This window comes from Hyperoodon ampullatus (genome assembly GCF_949752795.1).
Source record: "Hyperoodon ampullatus genome assembly, chromosome: 15".
Lineage (NCBI taxonomy): Eukaryota > Metazoa > Chordata > Mammalia > Artiodactyla > Ziphiidae > Hyperoodon > Hyperoodon ampullatus.
The window spans coordinates 65,949,087-65,971,387 of NC_136928.1; the positions used below are offsets into that span (position 1 = coordinate 65,949,087).

At 40.7% G+C, this 22,301-nt stretch overlaps 2 protein-coding genes across 2 annotated transcripts in view; one reads left to right on the forward strand and one right to left on the reverse strand.

Annotated features, from left to right (window-relative positions):
• Window positions 1-6,825, forward strand: part of ALK (ALK receptor tyrosine kinase) — a gene marked incomplete at both ends in the record, with an annotated part of 722,458 nt that extends 715,633 nt beyond the window's left edge. Inside the window, 3 exons of the mRNA XM_079720718.1 lie at window positions 3,348-3,482; window positions 4,164-4,254; window positions 6,142-6,825. Of these exons, the coding sequence (XP_079576844.1) occupies window positions 3,348-3,482; window positions 4,164-4,254; window positions 6,142-6,825 (910 nt within the window). The remainder of the gene's footprint in view (window positions 1-3,347; window positions 3,483-4,163; window positions 4,255-6,141) is intronic.
• Window positions 6,826-17,856: 11,031 nt separating this feature from the next.
• The window catches only part of CLIP4 (CAP-Gly domain containing linker protein family member 4), a gene marked incomplete at its 3' end in the record, with an annotated part of 60,190 nt that continues 55,745 nt past the window's right edge, over window positions 17,857-22,301 (reverse strand). The window contains exon 16 of the mRNA XM_079721131.1: window positions 17,857-18,178. Within this exon, the coding sequence (XP_079577257.1) occupies window positions 17,857-18,178 (322 nt within the window). The remainder of the gene's footprint in view (window positions 18,179-22,301) is intronic.

Genomic DNA, 22,301 nt, shown 5'->3' on the forward strand with positions numbered 1-22,301 from the left:
CCCTTGGGACCCACGTTAGGGAATACGAGTTTTATTCAGAGCCAATGGGGTGCCGCTGATCGGTTGGAAGCAAGAGTGTGACACAATCTTAAAAAAAAAAAATCACTCTGGCTTCCATGGAAAATAGACTGGAGTGGGGCAGGGGAAGATGAGAAGCCAGTTAGGAGAACACTGCTCATTTCTAGATAAGAGATGAGAGGGGCTAGACCTAGTGGCGGCAGTGGAAGCCATTGGCTGTGGTCAGTTTCAAGCTCTGTCTTGAGTAGTCAACAAGACCGCGGTAAGTTGGATGTGGAGTGGGAGGTGGGGGGAAGAGTGAGATCAGGACGATTCCTAGGTTTGCTGCTTGAGCAGACAGCTGAACAGTGGTACTGCCGAGCTGGAAAGACTGGAGGAAGAGATGGTTTGGGTGCAGAAAGAGCTCATCGGAACATGTCAAGTCTGAGCTGTCTATTAAAATAGGCCGGTGGAGATGGCGGTACATGAATTTGAAGCTCAGAGAATTGCAGCGAACTGTGGATGGAATCAGCTGGAGATTTAAATATGATACAGTAACTTTTGGGTTCCCATTTTTCCTAAAAGTGTGCCCCACCCTCTACCATAATTGGGGCCAGTGGTGGTTCAGATGAAAGGGGCAGGCAAAGTATGAACATGGAGACATAAATGGAGACTATCTTCCACCTTCAAATTATGAATAAAGGAAAATAAAGTTTAGCTTTAAAAGGTGATAAACATAGCACAGTTGTGACTTTAAAACTTTTTCATCAGATTATATTCATTGATTCAAATTTTTAAAATAATTTCATCAGCAATCACTTAAGCTATTTCTATAATTTCAGGCAGAGCAAGTTCAATACCAGGAGAAACAGAGTGGGATTTTTTTCTTATATTTGTTTCTGTTTGATTTTGAATGCTTTGGTGCAAAGCTTTGGACCTTGTATTTCCTATTTAGGACAGGTTTAGCTTATAGGTGATTAAAGAACCATTTGGCATACAAAATATAGATTTACCTTACCTGTAGGATTGCTAGATAAAATACAAAATGGCCAGTTAAAATGGAATTTCAGATGAACAGTGAATAATGTTTTGGTATAAGTATGTCCCATGCAGTGTTTGGGATACACTAATACTATAAAGTATTTCTTGTTTAACTGGAATTCAAATGTTACTGAGTGTCCTGTCTGGTTATCTGCTAAATCTGACAACACTACTTACTTGAAATTATCCATGTTCTATAATCAGCATGACTTTTTGCTCCCTTGAACTCTAAAGTAAGAAAATAAACACCTATTTTCAGTCTATATAGTGGTTCTCTCAAAGGACACTGCAATCTATCTCCCTAGCTGTCTATCTAGACAAGCAGAAAACATATCGCTGGAATTCTTTAAGCCCTGCTGCCAGTTTCATCCATGATTTTGCTTATTTTGTTTTGCCTTGGGGCAGACCACCAGAGAGGAATAATATATGCACCAGGCAATTTGTAGGTAGTAGAATTAATAGATCTAATAATGTATTCCAGTCTGTCTTGAATTAGCTGTATAATAACCTCTGCTTCAGCCTTCTCACCTAAAATATACGGAAAATATCTTTGCCCAATTCTCCTCACAAAAACCTTTGAAATTTCACCTAATTATGTCAATAAAAAGTACTTTGTGTTCCTTAGGAGATGGAGGAACTACAGTTCTTTACAATTTTTGAGGTAATATTTATTAACATCAGAAAACTACAGCCAGACACAAAAATAAAAATAGGTGCTTTTTTTGTCAAAAAGCTAATTATGAAATTAAAGTTTTAAAATAAAAGTTTTAGTCAAAATATCAAAGCAGATGATTTTGGAACATGATAAAAATCATGATAAAGTTCATTTAAAGCAAATAAATGAGAAATCAAATACATTTCTTTAAAAAGAGAGAAGTAAGGGGAAAATGCCCTACCAGATATTAAAACATAAATACACAAAAAGTAAAACAGAGTAGTATCAATGCAAGAAGCAGACAAATCGACGAAGTGAATAGATAGCCTGGAATAGACCTGTTTTACTCACAAGTCAATAGTTGAAGAGAAAATTATTTTAGGAATATGTATTGTTCGAAAAGTGGTTTTAGAAGAGCTAATAAAGTGACATCCTTACCTCACACTATACACCAAACTCAATTCCGACTGGATTTGGGAAGAGAGAAAAAAACAAATACAACTGGAAGAAAATAGCAAATATTCATCTAATTGCTGGTAAAGAGAGGACTGTAGAATCTATAAAACAGATGGAGGAAATCACACACAAAAAATTTAAATAGATTTGACTACCTAAAAATAAAAATCTTTGGCATGCTAAAAAGGAGAATTAGAAAGCAACTAATAGAAGTTATTTGAATTTTGGATAAAAGGTTAACATCTTTGATATATAAAGTATGTCTATAAATCAAAAAACTGATACCAAAACAATATGTGGTTTAAAATGGACAATATGTGGTTAAATATGAACCATTCATAGGAGAAATGAATGAATTAACACACACACTCAACCATGTTAATTATCAAGTCAATAAACATAATTTAAAATATTCTACGATTTTTTACCTTAAAAATCAGCAAAAGTTCTCTGTGTTGGTGGGAGTGCCTGATGCTGGTTGATGATCAGAGTGACCCCTTGGGAAGTCAAATGGACAATATGGGTAAAGAATGTTTCAGTGTTCATATTATTTTGACCTAGTAATTCCTTTAAAATTATCCTAGATTTTACTAGATTATCCTAATTCTAAATTCAGGAAATTTATCCTAAGGAACTTGTCCTTTTAAAAATGTATAAAGATGTTCAGCACAGTATTTTTTTAATATTTTAAAAATTGAAAACAATATGGAAATGATACAGCAAATTATGGCACAACTACTCAGTGGAACACTTTGCAGCCATGTCAAATTCTATTTACAAAAATGTCGGTATTAGCATGCAAAATGTTTATGCTATAATGGAATTTGCAAAAAAAATCACAGCAATTATATAAAAAAAAATCTAAGCACAGAAACTTGAACAAAAAAAATAACATGCTGGTTATGTTTTTATGGAGCTTCACATGTGACTACTTTCTCATTCTTTTCTTTTTCTCCATATGAAGAGTTCTTTATTGTGGAAAAAATGTGAAATTTAAAAAATTAAAATTTTACATGTGTATGTCTGTGTGTGTCTATGTATGTGTGTCTGTGTATGTGTATGTGTTTATGTCCCTGTGTATATGATATGTGTGTCTGTGTATTTATGTGTGTGTCCGAGTGTGTATGTGTACACGTGTGTGTGTCAGTGCCTGTGTCTGTGTGTGTACCCGTATCCACATCTCCCGTCCTGTGCGCAGGTCCTTCGGAGTGCTTCTGTGGGAAATCTTCTCTCTTGGATACATGCCGTACCCTAGCAAAAGCAACCAGGAGGTTCTGGAGTTTGTCACCAGTGGAGGACGGATGGACCCACCTAAGAACTGCCCCGGGCCTGTGTACGACTCTTCTAGGAATTTCTACAAGTTACTAAGCACAGTTTTCCTTTTCAAAGAATATCTGCAGCCACATAGGCTTTTTTGTTTTAAAATGAAGGAACAGATGTCTGACCTCATTTAATATGCCCCAAGAGAAGAATACGTCTGTGGCTTCAATGGGTTATCTTCCAGCCCCTTGAAAGCAATAATGTCACACCTGAAAAGGTATCCATCGTCTGGATGGAGGCTGTGGACTCACCAGGCTCACACGCCTCAAGCACCTCCTAGGAATCTGCATCCCAGACTCCGCCCCTGCTGCCCTGCACCATGGGTCTTGAGTCTCCTTTAAGTGTTTCTGTTCCCTGCGTTTTCTGCTGTCCTGTCTGGCATCCCTCCTTCCCACAAACAAGGCAGATGGGAAATAGAATATTCTGTCCCAGAGGTGACTTTAGTTCAGGAATGGGACGAGAGGAGCCATATGTAACGTAAACACCAGGATGTCCATGTTCACGAGCCCTATGTTATATACACCTTCACACTCTGCCCATCAGCAGAGGGCAACATGTGCCAACACGGGACAAGATGAGTCCCCACCCTCGAAGACAGTGCCATTCCAGTCCCATTTAGAAAAGTGCTGGGGAAAAAATGTATTTTTCATCCTGTTTCTCTTGATTTTAATTAATGTGCTTGTTCTTATTTTAGATACCGGATAATGACCCAGTGCTGGCAACATCAGCCTGAAGACAGGCCCAACTTTGCCATAATTTTGGAGAGGATTGAATACTGCACCCAGGTATAAACATCTCCTCCCCCCTTGGCCAGCATTTATATGGAAAAGTCTTGAAGATGGCAAATACCGAAATGGGAAATAACAGTTACACCAGCCAGGAAATATGAGTTACGATCATGAGGACGAATGTTAGTTATCTATAAAGTAAAATGAGTAGTATCTCAGTTTGCCTGTTTTGTAGACAAATACTAGTCGCTGCCACTTAAAAGGAGTTGGGGCTTGGAGAGGTTTTGTCCAAGCCACACAGCTTCCCTGCCATCCCGCTGGTCCCTATGCAAATCCCGCTCCCATTTCCGTCAGTAAGGACTAAGTTTTTCCTCTTTTGATAGAAATGGGATACATTTTCCGCAGACGACTATGCCTCCTACCTCCTCAAGAGTGGAGGCCACCAAGTGAGAACCCCCGCCCCCTCTGTTTCCTTCGTCTCTGCATCTGCGCTGTCCTCAGTGGAGCCGTGTCCTCCTCTCCTTCAGGGCGGCCCCTCCTTCTGCACCACTCGCACCACTTTCAGGCCAACACTTACCTCCTCTCCGCTGTATGTGCTTTCTTTCCCTCTCTTGCCTCTCATTCCGTCAGGATGTCTAATTCTGGAGAACATTTTAGAAGTCAGACAATAAACCACTACCTCTCTAAACTCCCTCTCATCTTAGTTGTGACAATAGACATACCCATTTTCACACTGTAGTCATTTCCTGTCCTCATGATTCCATCTTTTCGGGTCCTTTGGGCTTGGAAGGCATTTATCTACATAGACTTCAAGTTATTTGGGGTTCTCTCAGAGAACTTTATGTTCAGTGGCTTTTAGGTTATTATGCTGTAATATTAATGGAATACATCCACTTAAGTATATATGCTTTGGAGTAATTTTCTTCTCCAAAGTACATAAGATCCCCTTAAAAGCAAGGAACTCTGTACAAGCATATTTTGAATGACTCACTATAGAGATTAATGATTAATAGGGAAGGAATTAAGACTAAAACAGAGAGAATTAGAAGGTAGTTGTTTTTTATTCTTAAACTCTTTACTGATGAATACTGGACCTATATGTTTTTCTGACTGAAGTAATGGTTTTTCCAATTTGCATAAAATATTACAGAATCAAGTTTCTGCAACTTTAAGCTTTCTACCACAAATTTTCCTCAAATATCTGGCAACTGCCTTCTGCTTTTCTATATTAGTCTGTTGCTGTAAAAATGATCTAGCACAGAGCTGATTTTGTAAATGGTTTTCCTCTTAGCACTTCAGTATTTCCTGGGTTTCATCAGATACACACTAGTTAAAGAACCACAGCATTGTGATATTGGCACATGTAACGATACGATGACAACACCCAGAAATGTTACAATCAAGTGTAGCCCCTCCAAACATGATGGACATGGAAAGAACTAGAGGTTAACCTGTTAGGTTAACCACGTGTGTCCCTCCTCTCCTACCCCCACCTTGCCCCCAACACACACACAAACACACACACACACTTGAAGCCAAACACATAGACTTTTTAGTTGAAAGGATTTCAACTGGAATCATTTTTTAAAGTAATTTACCATCTTTTAAATCCATTGATCTGTAAGATTTGCCCAAAGGTGGTCTCTGCAAAGTCTTCCTCACCCCTCTCCCCTGCCCTGGCAGTGGGCCACTTCCTGGCACCTTCTCCCAGCACCCTGCAGGCACCTCCGTAATACTACTTATCCACCAAGCTCTCCAAAGATGAGGATGATTTCCCGTTTCTTATTCCCCCGTGCTTATAAATTAACAGATTCCCAATAATCACTGAATAGTCTCTTCATCTGTAAAGTAAGTTCGATGACATCCATGCTAAGGGAGCTTCCAGATCCAACATGTTTGGTCTGTGGTTCAACGTTTCTGTCCGTCCATTTCTCCCACCTGTAGGACCCAGATGTGATCAACACTGCTTTGCCCATAGAATACGGGCCCCTCGTGGAAGAGGAAGAGAAGGTGCCCATGAGGCCCAAGGACCCTGAGGGAATCCCTCCTCTGCTGGTCTCCGCTCCCCAGGCCAAGCGGGAGGAGGGCCGCGAGCCAGCCGCCCGCACGGCTCTGCCTTCCGCCTCCTCGGGCAAAGACGGCAAGAAGCCCGTGGCCGCAGAGGCCTCTGCCCGAGGCGCCAGGGCGCCGGCCGTGAAGGGAGGACACGTTAACATGGCATTCTCTCAGTCCAACCCGCCCTCGGAGCTGCACCAAGTCCAGGGGTCCAGAAACAAGCCCACCAGCCTATGGAACCCAACTTACGGCTCCTGGTTTACAGAGAAACCCACCAAAAAGAGCAATCCTCCGGCGAAGAAGGAACAGCGCGAGAGGGGGAACCCGGGCGGCGAGGGCGGCTGTGCCATCCTGCCCCCCGCGGCCGCCGGCCACCGTCCGGGCACCTCTCTGCTCCTCGAGCCGTCCTCGCTGACCGCCAGCCTGAGGGACGTGCCTCTGTTCAGGCTGCGCCACTTCCCGTGCGGCACCGTCCACTACGGCTACCAGCAGCAGGGCTTCCCCCCGGAGGCCGCCGCCCCGAGCCCGGGCAGCTACGAGGACCCCGCGGCCAAGAGCCAGCCTGCGCCCTGAGCCTGAGCCCCAGCCCGAGGGCGGCACGCGCCAGGTAACGGGCCCTCTGCAAGCCCCAGACCAAACGTCACTTTTCATTCTGTGCCAACTTGTTTTGAAGTGCCACATCAAAAGCTGTATTTTCAAATTGCTTCAAGAGGTTTTGAGCACGGGTTCATCCTATTCTTTCGAGAGGAGAAAATCTCATAAAGACGAGTGATAAACACGAGGCCCGAATGGGGCTGCGCAGGGTTTTGACGCACGGCTGGTGTCCACCTCCCCGTTTCTTTCCAATCCTGTGAACTCCGCCTCCACGCACGCAGAACTAGCGCTCATGTGTTTCCTAGTTGGAGTCATGGATGTTTCCTTACCTTGTTGATGTGGGCCTGGACCACTTGAGGGCAGAGGGAACAGAAATAAGGGAGTTCTCCGCAGTGAGTCAGCGCTGGGAAAGACATTCTTTACTTGGAAAAGAAAAATCATAGACAACTCGCTGAAACGTCACTGTGGATGATGTTTGGGTGTTTTCAGTTGTGGTGATTCATCGACGATCGTAAAAATGTGGTAAATAGTTATGGTAGTAGAGAGAAAATGTGTATACACTCATCTAAATGAAATGCAAATACTCAGAGTGCTTTGAGATGACAAAACACGGGTACAAATCGAGAGATTCCAACATCCAATTAATATACCTCATGCCTTAAGAGAAGCCTCCTACTAAAAGTGAACAACTGAGTGTGAGGTTTCCTACTGGGTTGAAAACTGAAGATTTAAATTATTAATTACTTATTTTAAGACTTTCCACTAAAACTCCGATGATTTAAAAAGAAAAAATTTAAGCAGCAGTGATACATGGAAGCATAGAAACATATCCATTCATGGGCATTAGTGTCAAACCTTCCAACAGTTTCAATCATGAAGCTTCCCAAGTTGAAGTCTCTACTACTAGTGGTGGATCACTGGAGTAGCAGGCCCTCCGGCGGTCCTAAGAAGCGGTACTAATGCAGTATCTATCTTTCCTTCCTCGGGCTTCACCTGAGTTTTCGCTCCTTAATCATGTGATCCTAGCATACATGGAAACACAAATTTGCTGAAATACACATAGCATAATCTGTATACCTGTCAAATACAGGGTAAAACAGAATTTTTTCTCTGGGTGGCAATGAGTAAAGGAACTAAGGAACACTTGGAGTGCTGAGGTTGGCAGTGACATTTAGGATGGGAGTTCTGAACTTGGTTTTCACGGATGAAATTCATCTCCAAGCAAAGGAGTTGGGAATCTGTTAAACCTTACACATGTACATATGCAGTGACGCTTTATCAGTAAGTTTTCATCTCATTCTTTCTTTCTGCTCCCCTTCGTTCTCTTGCCCAGTTTCTTTTCTGGTGGCAGCTGTGCCAAAACATCACTTTGGGAAGAAAGCATCTTTTATCGCCTGTTAGGCACTAAGCATTCCCAAGCGAAAGGACAGTGTTTATCTACCTTTTCTCCTACCTTCTTAATTTCACCTACATCAAAAGTCTCACTCTGGGGCTTCCCTGGTGGCGCAGTGGTTGAGAGTCTGCCTGCCGATGCAGGGGATGTGGGTTCGTGCCCCTGTCTGGGAGAATCCCGCGTGCCGCGGAGCGGCTGGGCCCGTGAGCCATGGCCGCTGAGCCTGCGCGTCCGGAGCCTGTGCTCCACAATGGGAGAGGCCACAACAGTGAGAGGCCCGCGTACTGCAAAAAAAAAAAAAAAAAAAAAAAAGTCTCACTCTGGATGTGGGAAAGCCATTCTGTTCTAAGCCAACACTAGACCAGTAAGTGTTGATTCCTCCTATGGCAGAGCCTTGCCCTAGTCAGTAGTTCTGCACATCTCTAGAAGCACTGATACCCTGGACACCACATTTCCTTTAACTGCCAAAAATATTTTCATCAGACACACATGAAGATGAAACATCAACCAACTCATCTCTAAATACCTGTATCAATAAAGTTTTAGCTCATGCCCGGTGCAAAGTAAAGTCTAATTATATAAACATTAGTCTAATTTGTAAACCACCTGAAGGGGTGCAAGAATCACACTTTGAAAAACACTCTCCTCAAAGGATGACAGAGGAGCTGTCGAAACTGAGAAGAACAATTTCATTTTGTATTTGTAACACCAGTAACCAGTGAAACAGGGAGCATGTTACGTGGTTAAACAGCCAACTCTTTCATTAACAAGGAAAACATCTTATCCCTTTCTCTTCTTAAAAACTACAGATCCATTACATTTTCAGGTTGTGCCTTACTACCACTGAGATTGATTTGTTGATTCTAATCATCTTTATTGGTATCAGTTTTCGTGTAAATAATAGTCCAATCTTAAAAGCTTGTATACGTGGAAAATAAACAACTCCACACTGAGATATGACGTCCTCAAGATGTTTCATTTAACTCACTGTAAGCCCATGTATTGGCACGGTATTAATCTGGACTGTTGTACACTCAATATTGCTCCAGCCATATGGCTCCAGCAATTTGTACAGATGCTGTGGTGGACTCACATATTTATTAATTATGATGCAAAGTCCCACCTAGAACATGAACAGGCACAATTAAAAGTCTGTAGATGTTATGTTAATTAAACCATAAGCTAGTATAATTATTCTTATTCTGTGTCTATAAAGAAGCTCATCAGAAGTTCACAATCATTCCATTGGGAAATCAGCAATTTGTGAGGAATGACCAGTTTATCAATATGTGGCACCTCAAAATTATAGCAAATCAACATAGCAGGAATGAACTGTATGTTTTAGAAAGAGTAAGGTATACTTAGCAGTTGAAAGACCAGATTCTCTAGCCCGTTAGGATGTGAGTCCTGGCTCTTCATGGGTTATCAGACCTGTCTATACCTCAATGTCTCCATATATTGTACAAAATGAGGATAATAACTTCCCTTTCTCACTGCCCTCAGGAAGATTATAAATTGTGTGAAAGCACAAGCACTCCCTCGCATACCTCTTGAATTCCCACGTGACTTGGGTTGGGTGTGGGGAGAATCTCAACAGTCAGCGTGTGTCTCTGCACACCTGCCCTCCCCACCACTCCCGTCTGGCCCTCCCGGCTCCCCTTCTGTGCCACGTTGGCTTTGCCTGTCACTGGTTTAATGACAGTAGCAAGAACCCTACCAGAACCAAGTCCTTTCAGGGCAAAAGAAGAATGTAAAGACTCTCTACCACACTTAGTGTTAAAAAATAAGCATCAAAGGAAGATATTTAACCCATTTGATGAATTCTTCTTAAAAAATTTCTGGCCTCTCCATATAGTGCTTGGTAAACACTACAGCTGTTAAGATATTATGTAACCACAGATTAACTTTAGTCCATAAAATATGAGGCTTTTATATCCAAATTCATATGGCACACCACTAAGAAATTCTAAGGGATCAGGCTATTTTGCTAGATTTTTCTCCAGTAATAGTAGGATTAAAATTCACATGAGCTTTGTAGACCTAAAACATGATGCTTATGAATTTAGACTATTCTGAATAACAGACTTCCTATGACAAGATTCATAAAATGTATGAAGTGTGTTGTCAATCTGTCTTTAGCTAATGACTTTTTAAATGGATCCCCAAAGAACATACAACTTGACTTTGCTAATTTCATTGCAGCAGATGGTTCCCTATGCTGTTGTGTGAACATACAAAACAAAACCTAGCATTCCCATAATCCTCCACAAGATGCCCTAGAATAAAAGATAATTATCAAGAACAACTGGTAAGGCTTCTATTAAGATTCTGATTTGGTATTTGGTTTTGATTTGGTATCCTGAGTAGGTGTGTTTAAGTTTTAATGCACCACTCAAGTACAAAGCTATTTTTAGCCCTAGCTTAACAGCTTTAAAACATTTGAAAAAGCTCAGTGCAACAAAAATATGGTCTGGAGTTGGGGGGCAGGGAGGAACACGGACTCTAACCACAGCACTAGAGCGATGACTCCCCCCTCTTCGGCTGTTCAGTAAATGTAAACAAGCGTGTAACCCTTCCATGTAAAGACGCACGACCAGGGTAGGAGAACCACAGGTACCGGGTCTGCCTGCAGCGCCGTCCGCTGTCCATTCCTCAGATCCTTCTGCTTGACACGTGCTCCAGCGGTTGCCCGACTCCGTTCATCTGCTAAGGCCTACTGCCTCCTTGAAAGCAATTGCTCACAATTAGTTATCCCGCCATCACTAAAAGGCTCGTTGGGTAGGTGCTTTTCAGCTGATGTTAGCTGAAAGGCAGTCTTACTAAATGAACTCACTAAGCCTTAGCAACTAGTATATTAACGCTCCCTAGAGCATTTACATCTTGAGAGGTTATTTGCCAGTATAGATGACTATCAAACTGTTAAAACCTCAGATGGTTATAATATTTTGCATGGTTTAGCACTCATCAAGTATTTGAGAAACAGCAGGCAGACTGAGCAGGAGTTATGGGCATAGGTATTAGACAGCAATTACCTACCTACATGACCCGAGCAAGTTAAACTCTCACTTTCTCATTTAAAAACATGAGCAGTTTGGTCTCAGAGGCCCCCTTCCTTTGATTCTGAAGTCTATGATTCTGTAAGACTTCACCTTTGTGTAAGGTAAATCCCAACATCTGGCCCACAGTTGGTAGGACATGACTGGTGCGTGTGTGTGTGTGTGTGTGTGTGACACCCTTAATTCATTCAGAGCCAAAGCCAATTAATTCAGTGCACAATCCCAGTGAGCCAAATTATATTTCATCTTTACACAAAAGCAGCCCAGAAGGAAGTTCAGCATCAGTTCTCTGTTTATTGTTCTATTCAAAGATCTCTTTAACAAATCACAAAATCATTAACATAGCAAAATGAAGTTGCTATCCAGGGTGGTTTCCTGAAAGAAGCAAAGCTGACACAGGACTATGAGAATCATGTCTGTTTAATGACCTTCACAGTCACCATGGCACCACTTACTTCTCTTTTATTACATTTGCTACAGTGGCAACCTTATTAGCAAAGTAAAATCATGCAACTTATCACTTGAAGCTTATCTTTTACCACACCTAATACTCTATGACAGATCTGATGCACTTGCTGTCAGTGCTCATTCCCAGAGTAACAAAGCCCAGGATAAGCCACACGTTCAAGACCAGGCAGCGTCTGTGGAGCCAGGCATCTCTGAACAAGCATCATGGAACCATTATGATGAGGAATTCACTAATAACAGGAGTCTTCTCTCCCAGTCACCACTGGATTGGAGAGAATCCCTCTTTTCGGGTTTGTGGAGACACCCACTGCCACTGGAGGGCAATTTTTGGAAACCTGTTCCGAATTATATAGTGTTATAGTGGATCTAGTAGTAGGGAATCCCCAAAAGATAGCCAACTCAAATGCCCCACCAAAAGACCAAAAGAGAAGATTGTGACAACTGCAGGCAACTGTCTACATTTTAGTGCATCTAACAGTTGAGGGGAGAAAAACCAGTTTAAATATTTTTGCATTGTTTCAAAATAATATTTATGTGGTAGTTCACAGTTCTCAGTAAGAAGTAAAGTAAGATTAAAGACAAATTCTTTTTCCTCATGTATGTACCAGTTAGCAGCCGGTGATGTTTTATAAAAGAAACTAAAGCAGAACATGATACTGAATTTTCCTCTCTCACACCCCAAGGAGTGTGAAGTGAGACCTCAAGAAATCTCATGCTATTTCTTACTTCCCTAAGCCCTAGTCCCTTCAAGAAAGAGAAAAGATCGCTTGAGAAAAATCACAACATTTTTAACTGATACATATAATCTACTGGAATTCTTATTAGAAATCCATTTTTACTGGCAGGTTCAATAACGGAGATTGAAAAATTTCACTTTAATCCTCTTCTCTATTGTGTGTAATACAAAATCCACTTTCCCCTGTCATCAATTGGGACTTTTATCACTATTAAAATTCATTTTAAAATCCATTTTAGGATGCTTTTCCCAAAGATATTGCGTAGTAACACCTATCCTTCATAACAAGAACTGTCAGGGACAGCCAAAGTCATCAACACTGCTGACTGAGATTTAAGCTGAATCTCGGAAGTCGTATTAGAGAAAGAATAAAAAGAATGGCTTGAAGCTGTGCACGTAATTTTAACATGATTCATTTCCATGTCAGTCTGATTTGATTTGTTATGTGAAAAACAGTCCAGTCTTCAAGAAGGTAAGGGTACTTTGAGTAACACCGCTATCAGGCTGGAGTTGAAAGAACTTAACCTCTATGAGATCAACACAGGTCAAGGAGAACACAGCATCTGGATATTTAAACTTCCTAAACTTTAGGAATGCTTAAAATTCAAATCCAGTTCAGCGCAAGTAGCTTCCTGATACTCCCTATTTCATTTCATTTATCCAATTCAAACAACTCTGACTAAACATCCAATCCTAAGACCAGTTCCTCCGAGGACAAAGAGGCATACAAGGTGTGCCTGAGTGTAAGGACCTGCGTCTCTACAGGAGCAACAAACTTGACATCTGCGTTCATTTAGGGTTTTAGAGCTGAAATTAAAACCAGATTTATGATCATTTGTCAAATGACAGCAGTGATCACTAGGGACAGGTTATGTTTTAAGCTAATAGTCTCAATTTAAACACCTAGAGTACCTTTACTAACATAACTCAGAACTTACTGCCCTGCTGCAGCACCACGACCACACTTCCCTATTTGAACTGAAAAATGATGAGACCTGCGGCTGCTTTATCATGAAAATTCTATTCGTTATAAGATATTCTAAAGGGACGAGAGGAAAAAGGTTCCCACACCGCTTGGTGCCTTTCTCGTCAAGGGAAAAGGCTACAAGCAGAAAAGAAGTTTCGTTTCTACCACGCATAATGAAAATATATTGTTGTCAGTAACATGTGCCCATCTACTCGAATTCCTCCCCACAAACTTCTTTGTCCCTTCTTTAAAAAGGAGCATTGGCAAAAATTTTGCTAGAAAAAATTCGTTTTGCCTGTGCAAAGGCATCATATTCTGCTGGTAAGAAAATCTTAACACGACCTACTTAACTTGTTCAGCCCACACACAAGCTCCACTAAGAATGTCTGTTGTATATTCAAGCAGCTTATGTGACATTGTTTGTAAATAAGGGCCTATGTACCAAGGGATATTACTAGACAATTACTTAAAATATATGTGATGTGAGTTTTGTATTAACTACTGTGTTTGTATTACAAATAAGTGTAGTGAAGCAAAGGGCATGAAGAAAAATAAATTCTCCTACTTGCTTGCCATGTGGTGATACATATTATATGTCTCTGAGTCAATCATTTAGATAACAAATATCCAGTGAACGGTTAAAATTACTACATCTATTTCTTAACTTAAGAATGATTCCTAACACATTAGGTCTCTAGCCTCAGTCAACGTGGCTTAAATAATATTATCACATAGCCTAAATAGGCAGGTCCAAAATAAAACTCTGAAACAAAAATGCTTGGCACTGGAAACCAATGCTGTGCACACCTGGCTGAGATCCAGTTCATCCTCTCTGTGTTAGACCACACATGTTACTGTGTTCCCTAAATTATCATCATATCACAACAGAAATTCAAAACCAGCCCCAGGGACAACAGATAGGCAGTTAGGTGACCCCACTGTGTCTTTCCTACCCCCTTTTCTAACCCTGACACCCAATATCCTTCTATCTCCTTCATGTCACTATTTTGGGGTAAAGTGGGGCTACCATGACTCAAACCTTTCTTGTCCTTTGTCCTCCCCTACCCAGCAAAATTCACCCGTCCCACGGCCTGGTCTCTCAAGCCCACCTGGCTGAAGCTGGCGAGACAACACCTCTACTTTAAACCATCAACAGCCTCCACTGCCTCTGTTCATTTAACAAATGTTTCCCGAGCATGTAGTAGGTGCCAAGTGTTATTCCAGGTGTTAGGGATGAAATGAACAAAACAGTCAAAACCCATCCCTCAATCCAGTGAGGGACAGGACAAGTAATGAGCAAAAAGTTGTAGCATGACCAAGGGTGGTAAATGCTAAGGAGAAAAATAACACATGAGAGGGGATAAGGAGTTCGGGAGAGGACAGTGCAAGGGACTCACCAAGATTACAATGCCTCAGCTCAGATTCCACAAATGTCTGTATCTCAACACTTCTAAGCACTTAAAAAATACTCCCATCAAATTACCTTGAAATATAGAAACAAAGCCTTTTAGTAGAATGTAGATACTTATTTATATATATTTTAAAATCTATAAACTCAAGGTTTTCTATCCAACCCTAAATAAACAAATGAAATCCCACTGGTATAAAAGATAATTAAGCAATTTTAGAAAACCACAGAAATACATTCTTTTCTTAAATGGCTCTCTGTCCATCAAAACAATATAATCGGAGAGCAGCTAAAAACATAACTTCATTTGATGAGTAGAAGCATGGTACTTTTTAAGACTCTCTATAGGACAAGGGTCCCCAACCCCTGGGCCACATAGCAGGAGGTGAGCGGCGGGCCAGCGAGCAAAGCTTCATCTGTATTTACAGCCACTCCCCATCGCTCACATTACTGCCTGAGCTCAGCCTCCTGTCAGATCAGCGGTGGCATTAGAGTCTCATAGGAGCGCGAACCCTACTGTGAACAGCACATGCAAGGGATCTAGGTTGCGTGCTCCTTATGCGAATCTAATGCCTGATGATCTGAGGTGGAGCTGAGGCTGTGATGCAAGTGCTGGGGAGCGGCTGCAAATACAGAGTATCATTAGCAGAGAGGTTTGACTGCACAGAGACCACAGTAAGTCAATTCCTTGCAGACTCATATCGAAACCCTATCAGTGAGTGGCAAGTGAAAACAAGCTCAGGGCTCCCACTGATTCTACGTTACAGTGAGTTGTATAATTATTTCATTATATATTACAATGTAATAATAATAGAAATAAAGTGCACGATAAATGTAATGGGCTTGAATCATCCTGAAACCATCCCCCCACACCGGTCCGTGGAAAAATGGTCTTCCATGAAACCGGTCCCTGGTGCCAAAAAGGTTGGAGACCACTGCTACAGGGTAAGGATGGGACAAATCCAAGTCATTACTGTAAGAAGAAAAAAAGTGAACTACAAAGCATATATACTCTGAGTACCTGAGAAGAGGAGAGTTGCAGGCAGGGTCAGTGACAACATGCCACTCCAAACCAAAACAGCTTCCCTTTTTATTAATGCTCAAGACATGAACTGTGAATGACATAAGCAAAACACAAATGAAAACACCTAAGTTTTATGTATAGTATATGTAAACATACACATTACATGGATTTAATAATCCTAATCTAAATATGAGAACAATTGGTTCTCTGACCTCAAAATAAATTCAGTGTTGGCATTACTGTTACTAACTTACAGGGTTTTATATTTAACAGGAAGAATTATGGACAACCAAGTTCAGTGTAGTCATGGACTTCAAGGTAAGATATAAATAGAGTTTTTAAGAAATAAACTATATAATAAAATAAGTTTACTTTTGAATCACAGTACAGTCACTTTCTTCAATCAAAAATATTCCTTGATTACAAAGCAGCCTTATTTTGCAAATGTATTTCAGGAAAATAGCTCTAGTAATATTTGAAATTTCACACCTTTTTAAAAAGGCAGCAAAGCAAGAGAATTTAGATTTTAAATAGTATATTGCAAAATAGTTCAATGTATTATTTCTAAAACACAAAGCAAGCTCCATTTTGAAGAATGCTTTTTATCTTATAAAGCAAACTGTTCCAATATTTCTGTGGTAGTTTAGAGTCTAAATATCTATAATAAAAGATATATCTTTATACATACAGGACAAGCTTCAATACATATCCACAACACAAATGTTCTGCATTATTACATCACTCTATTATGAAGCTTAGTTTGTTAACATGTGCTCAAAAGGAAAATAAAAACTTGATACACTTCTGCAGCTTTATAACAGGCTGAATTCTGCAACAATTGAAAATATAAAAAGAGCAACAACAGCAAACGCAACACCAGTTTTATGAATAATAACACAAAAAATCAAGAAACCATAAACATTTAAATGAATAGCTACTACATTCTTAACACATCTTAATTTGCTCTCTTGTCATAAATATAATTTTTTTAATGTTTTTCATATCCCTGGAGGAAATGATGGCCAATTCTCCACAAAGAGGAAAGTGCATCATGTTTTATTTTAAAAGTGCTTCATATGTGTATGTTTTATAGATATGTCCCATAAGGAAGTTAATTAAGCATGTGCAAAAAATTCTAATTGTGACTTGAATTTATAAACCTTATCATGGGTTTCTGTGGTTCCTCCAGATGAGGCAGTCACTAACACAGAAGAAAGATCTGAGATGACATGCTTTGTACAGCAGAAAGAGCCCAAGCCACAGGTCAGGAGACCCAGGTTCTAGTTGTAGCTCTGGTAACCAGCTAGCTTGTGACCCCGCGTGAGGAAGAGCGGCTTTAGAACCTGGCAGCGGGCAAAAGGCTGAGCTCCAGAGCCCCTTCCAAGAATGCCTTACCTACAGTCCTAATGTACCTGTAGGTGAGGCATTCCTGGAAGGGCAAATAACTTGACCCAAAGACAGGAAAAATACCTAGTCACGCAACTATTATTCTCTTACTGTCCTTATTAGTACAGAAAGAAACAAAAACTCCGGAAATACTTGACAGAAAAAGGTCATGTGAACGTCTTATGTTAACCAAAGCTAGTGAAAACCTTCACAGTTACGGCATATGGAGAATCCACTATTCTGTGCAAAAATGAGACAGAGTAAGCAACATCAGTCAGTCACTTAATGGCACATTTTTTCCCAAGTCTCAGAATTCTCTTGGGTCTAAAGCTTTAAATCTTTAAAAAAAAAAAAAAAAAAGGCTTATTTTGAGATTGTTTTAAGAGAACCATGATTCCCACAGTTCATATTTCTAGCTTTTTAAAGGAGTCTCTCTGAGTTGTTATAATGATTTTCATGAAGATAGCTCTATTTTCAAATTTTAAATAAAGTAAACTATTTGCCATGGACTCTTTATTTTACATTGTGTGTGTGTGTGTGTATGAGCTCATTTAATACTGTAGAAGTTTAACTCAACAGTTCTCATCCACAAGCTTTGACCCGTTTATTCCCCGGTAGGTCACTCTGCTGGGCCTCACTAGGACCCCGTGGTTTGGCCTGCAGGTGAAGTAGCGTTTGTCTCCCACTGCCCCGTCATTCTTGCCCTTGGCGCTTCGAAGCTCCAGTCCAAGCCAGATCCCTGAGGCAAAGTCAGTGGGGCCCAGGTACCTAACGGTGCCCATCTCATTGGAGCTGGTGAGGAGGACCTGGGAGCCCTCGTGCAGCCTCACGCTCCCCTCCAGGCCGCCGGCCGTGGTGCTGCTGCTCCAGCTGCGGCGCAGAGCGGGCTTCGGCCTGTGCAGAGGGAACGTGAGAGAAACTCTTAAGCACGAAAGCCACCTGATGCAATTCACCATATTCGTTTCCATAGCTAGGTTCACGAGTCATTCACAAAAGGGCATACTTTATGTTCACAACTTGATCTTTTTTATTCTAAATAGCAATATTAGGATATACTTTTAACATTAAAACATTTTTCTCTTCTGGCTATTTTAATACTACCCTAATCTGGATTTAAGATTTCACTAGCAATTTATATATGCACATGCCCTCGGTAAAATAGCAATTAGAAAAAATACACCTATACCTGTTTAACAAAGCAAAAAGAAAAGAACCTAGTGTTTTGGCTGTGGTAAATAAAATTACATTTCGCTCACCTTTCAAATATTCCTTTATATGAAAACCATTTTTAAAAACTGTTAATCCACAACTTTAGAAACTACACACACACGCACACGCACACACACACACCTTCTATGAATGAACTCCAGTTACATTTAAGGGTTTGCCACTCTTCCTGTCACTAACGTTAGGAAGGATCTTAGTTGCCTGGATCAGGATCCCCACCCCCCGCCTTTTCTCTACAACAAAACATTACTTACAAGGCACTGCCTCCCAGCACCCGCCACCAGCCTGACCTGATGACACAACTAGTGGGCACCCACACGTGGAACCTGTCCAAGGCCTCATGCCAATACTGCCCAGGGCTTCCTCCACTGTCCCTGGGAAGTAGCCAACTCTGCCCAAAACAGAAGCATGCCCAGGAGCTTGTCCTATGACCTGAGACCTCCCAAGACAGTCATCCAGAAACCATCACCAGTGGAGCCTTCAACCCGCCATCCACGCCACCTCTCCTCCAGGAGAAACCCTTCTCCCAGCCCCACAGCAGAGACAACTCGGAACCTGTTACCAAAACTGCACGGAGCCTGACTGCGAGCAGAGTCTGGGTCCTGCTTGGTTTCTATTTTATTCCACTCTCCATATTTTTAAATACACTCTCACACACCGTGTCTCATTTCTTCCTATTAACAACCCTGGAGAAAGGAAGAGCGCTCTAATTTTATGGGTAGGAAAACTGAGGCCCAAGCCTGTCCTATGCCACATCTGATAAATCCTAGTTATAAAATGTAATGGAAAAAAATATTATTTACCACGTCAAATGCACAAATACAAAGTTAACAAAGAAATACATAATAGCTGTAAGAAAAGTATAAATCTTTACTGAAGAATATACAAAAGAAAAATGAAAAAGCTTTGTTCCTGGACACAAACATAGATATATATATGAATCCTCCCCAAAATGATATTTTTTTTGCAACCTGATGAAATTACTCGAGTTTCACATAATGACAGTATCTATCATCTCCTGAGCACTTACTATGTGCCAAACACTTCACATATATTATCTCATCCAACCTCACCCAAACCAGTGAGGAATTTGAGGCTAAGAAAAAATCAAGCTATTTGCCTAAGGTCAGAGAGATGGTAAAGAGGAGATTTGGGATTCAGATCCAAGGTTGTCAAGCACAAAGGCCAGGCTCTTGCTCACAACCACAATGGGTATTAATAATTAAGAAAAAGTTGAAAAATAATAATATGGCAAAATTTACATTGCCATTATGTTAAATTATAAAATTACAATAATTAAAACAATGTGGGGACTTCCCTGGTGGCGCAGTGGTTAAGAATCTGCCTGTCAATGCAGGGGACACAGGTTTGATCCTTGGTCCAGGAAGATCCCACATGCCATGGAGCAACTAAGCCCGTGCACCACAACTACTGAGCCTGCGCTCTAGAACCCGTGAGCCACAACTACTGAACCTATGTGCCACAACTACTGAAGCCCGTATGCCTAGAGCTCATGCTCCTCAACAAGAGAAGCCACCGCAAAGAGAAGCCCGTCCCCCACAACAAAGAGTAGCCTCCGCTCGCCACAACTAGAGAAAGCCTGCATGCAGCAACAAAGACCCAACACAGCCAAGAAATAAATTTAAAAAAAAAAAACAATGTGGCCCTGGCATAAGAATGTACTTTTAAATGACACAGAGAAGGTATTTTAGAAAAATACATGCAATTATTTCATATGTGACAAGAAGTAAAACTTCAAATCAGTGGGAAAGGAGTGAACATTCTAATTAGTAATGCTGTAAAACCTGGTCATTTATTTGGAAAAGAATATGATTCTTACCACACACTACATATTTTAAAAATCCCCAAGAGATTAAAGAGTTAAATGCAAAATTAAAAAAAAAGAAAGAACTTGGAAAAAATAAAGCTATTCATCTGAACACACACAGACATGCATGGGTGGGGAGGGAGGGAGACGGACATGCATTTAAAAAGTATGGCACCTACTATTAGTTAATATGTTTTTTTTCACATATTATCATGCCATAACAATGTTTCATATCACAGCACAGCACAGTCTTTAAAAACACTGCAAAAGTCACACTGAGTAAAATTATTAAATAATAAAATCATTATTATTATGAGATATATTAAAGGGAAAATCTTTCAAAGAGTATATAGAGTATGATTTGTCCAACTTTGCTTAAAAATTCAGATATATGCGTTAGAAAAAAGTTGGAGAAGTATATGACAAAATGCTAACAGTGATCATCTCATCTAGGTGATAAAATTACAGATGATCTTTATTTGCATTTAATTTATTGTAATTTTTTCAAATTTTGTCCAATCTACTTTCATAATCAAAAAATTTTTAAAGAAATAAGTAATAAATGAACTCGATATCCAAGCCAAAACTTAATAGTTTGGGTAAAGATTTAACATTCCAATAAGAATGATTTGATTCAAGTTACGTCAAAGCTCTGAAAGCCCAGGGAAGTGAGAAATTTATAAATTACACTACACTTGAGAGCGTTGCTTACTCATTCAAAAACATTAACGGATCACCTATGAAATGGCAGGTCCAGAGCTAGGTTCCAGGAACTTGTGCACAGTAATCTGTAAAATGTTACAGATGCTGCAATAAAGACGTGTACAAAGCAGAAGGGGCACAAAAGAGGGAGAACTCTATCCTCACTCAAGGTCCCAGGGAAGACACTTCAGTGAGGAAGTGACACCCGAACAAATCTGACAGGTGAGCAGACAGAAAAGGGAAGCAGACATAGTCATGGGAGCAAAATATATTACGTATAACTTAAAAAACATTTTTTTGAACAGCGCAGAGAGTTTAGCAAATTGTCACTTGTGAGGATTTTACCACGAGACATAAGTCCAGAGAAACAGGCAGGCCTGTACATGCTATGCCAATGAATCTGGACTTCATTCCGCACCTGAGAATTCAAAAGCTTTAAGGGACAGGCAGAAAATGAGAACATGTGACGTGAAATGATGGAACCTTCAGCCAACTGGGTTATATGAGTTCTACCCAAAGACATACAGATTTGAGCTGGCCAAATACATCATGTGGACAGGCTGGGTTCCACAGAGAAGACCCAATGGAGACTCTCAGGAGATGCACTCTGAAAACGCGGGGAGAAGCTAAGTTGGTAATGATGGAGATGAGATGTAGCGACAGGTGAGCTACAGATCCCAGGCTGCATGCAGACGGTGGGAGAGAGGACGCCTGTGCCTACCAGGTGGCAGTGACACCTATGCTAACATCTCAAGCTCCCTGTGTTTATTACCCCCATGCTTGGTATTAGATATACTAAGAATTCTGAAGACAGAAGAATTGCTTCCAACACCCCCTCCATCAGTTTTTTCCTCTGAATGAAGGTGTTCATCACCACCACCTCAATAAGCCAACTGGAGAAGCACATCTGCTCTTTCTCAAAAACGGCGCAGCCGGCTGCTGCTTCCCTTTCCTCAGCCCTCTTTTGCAAACGTGCCCTTTGCCCCAATTCCTTCCAGTTTCTTACGCAGGGATTTTCATCATCTCTGACTATATTTTCCAGGTTTCTTCTGGAAGTATCTTTTATTTCCATATGAATAGACAAGAAAATGGCACAGGGTTTGATAAATGTCAATAAACTCATTTTTTTAACCTACATTCTTCAGAATACATCATGCTTCCAGATTAAAAACAGCACAATATACAATCAACTTTGTCGCTTCAGCAGAAGGTCATCCAATCACTACAATGTTTCTTACCCCTGAGATCAGGGACAGGTTT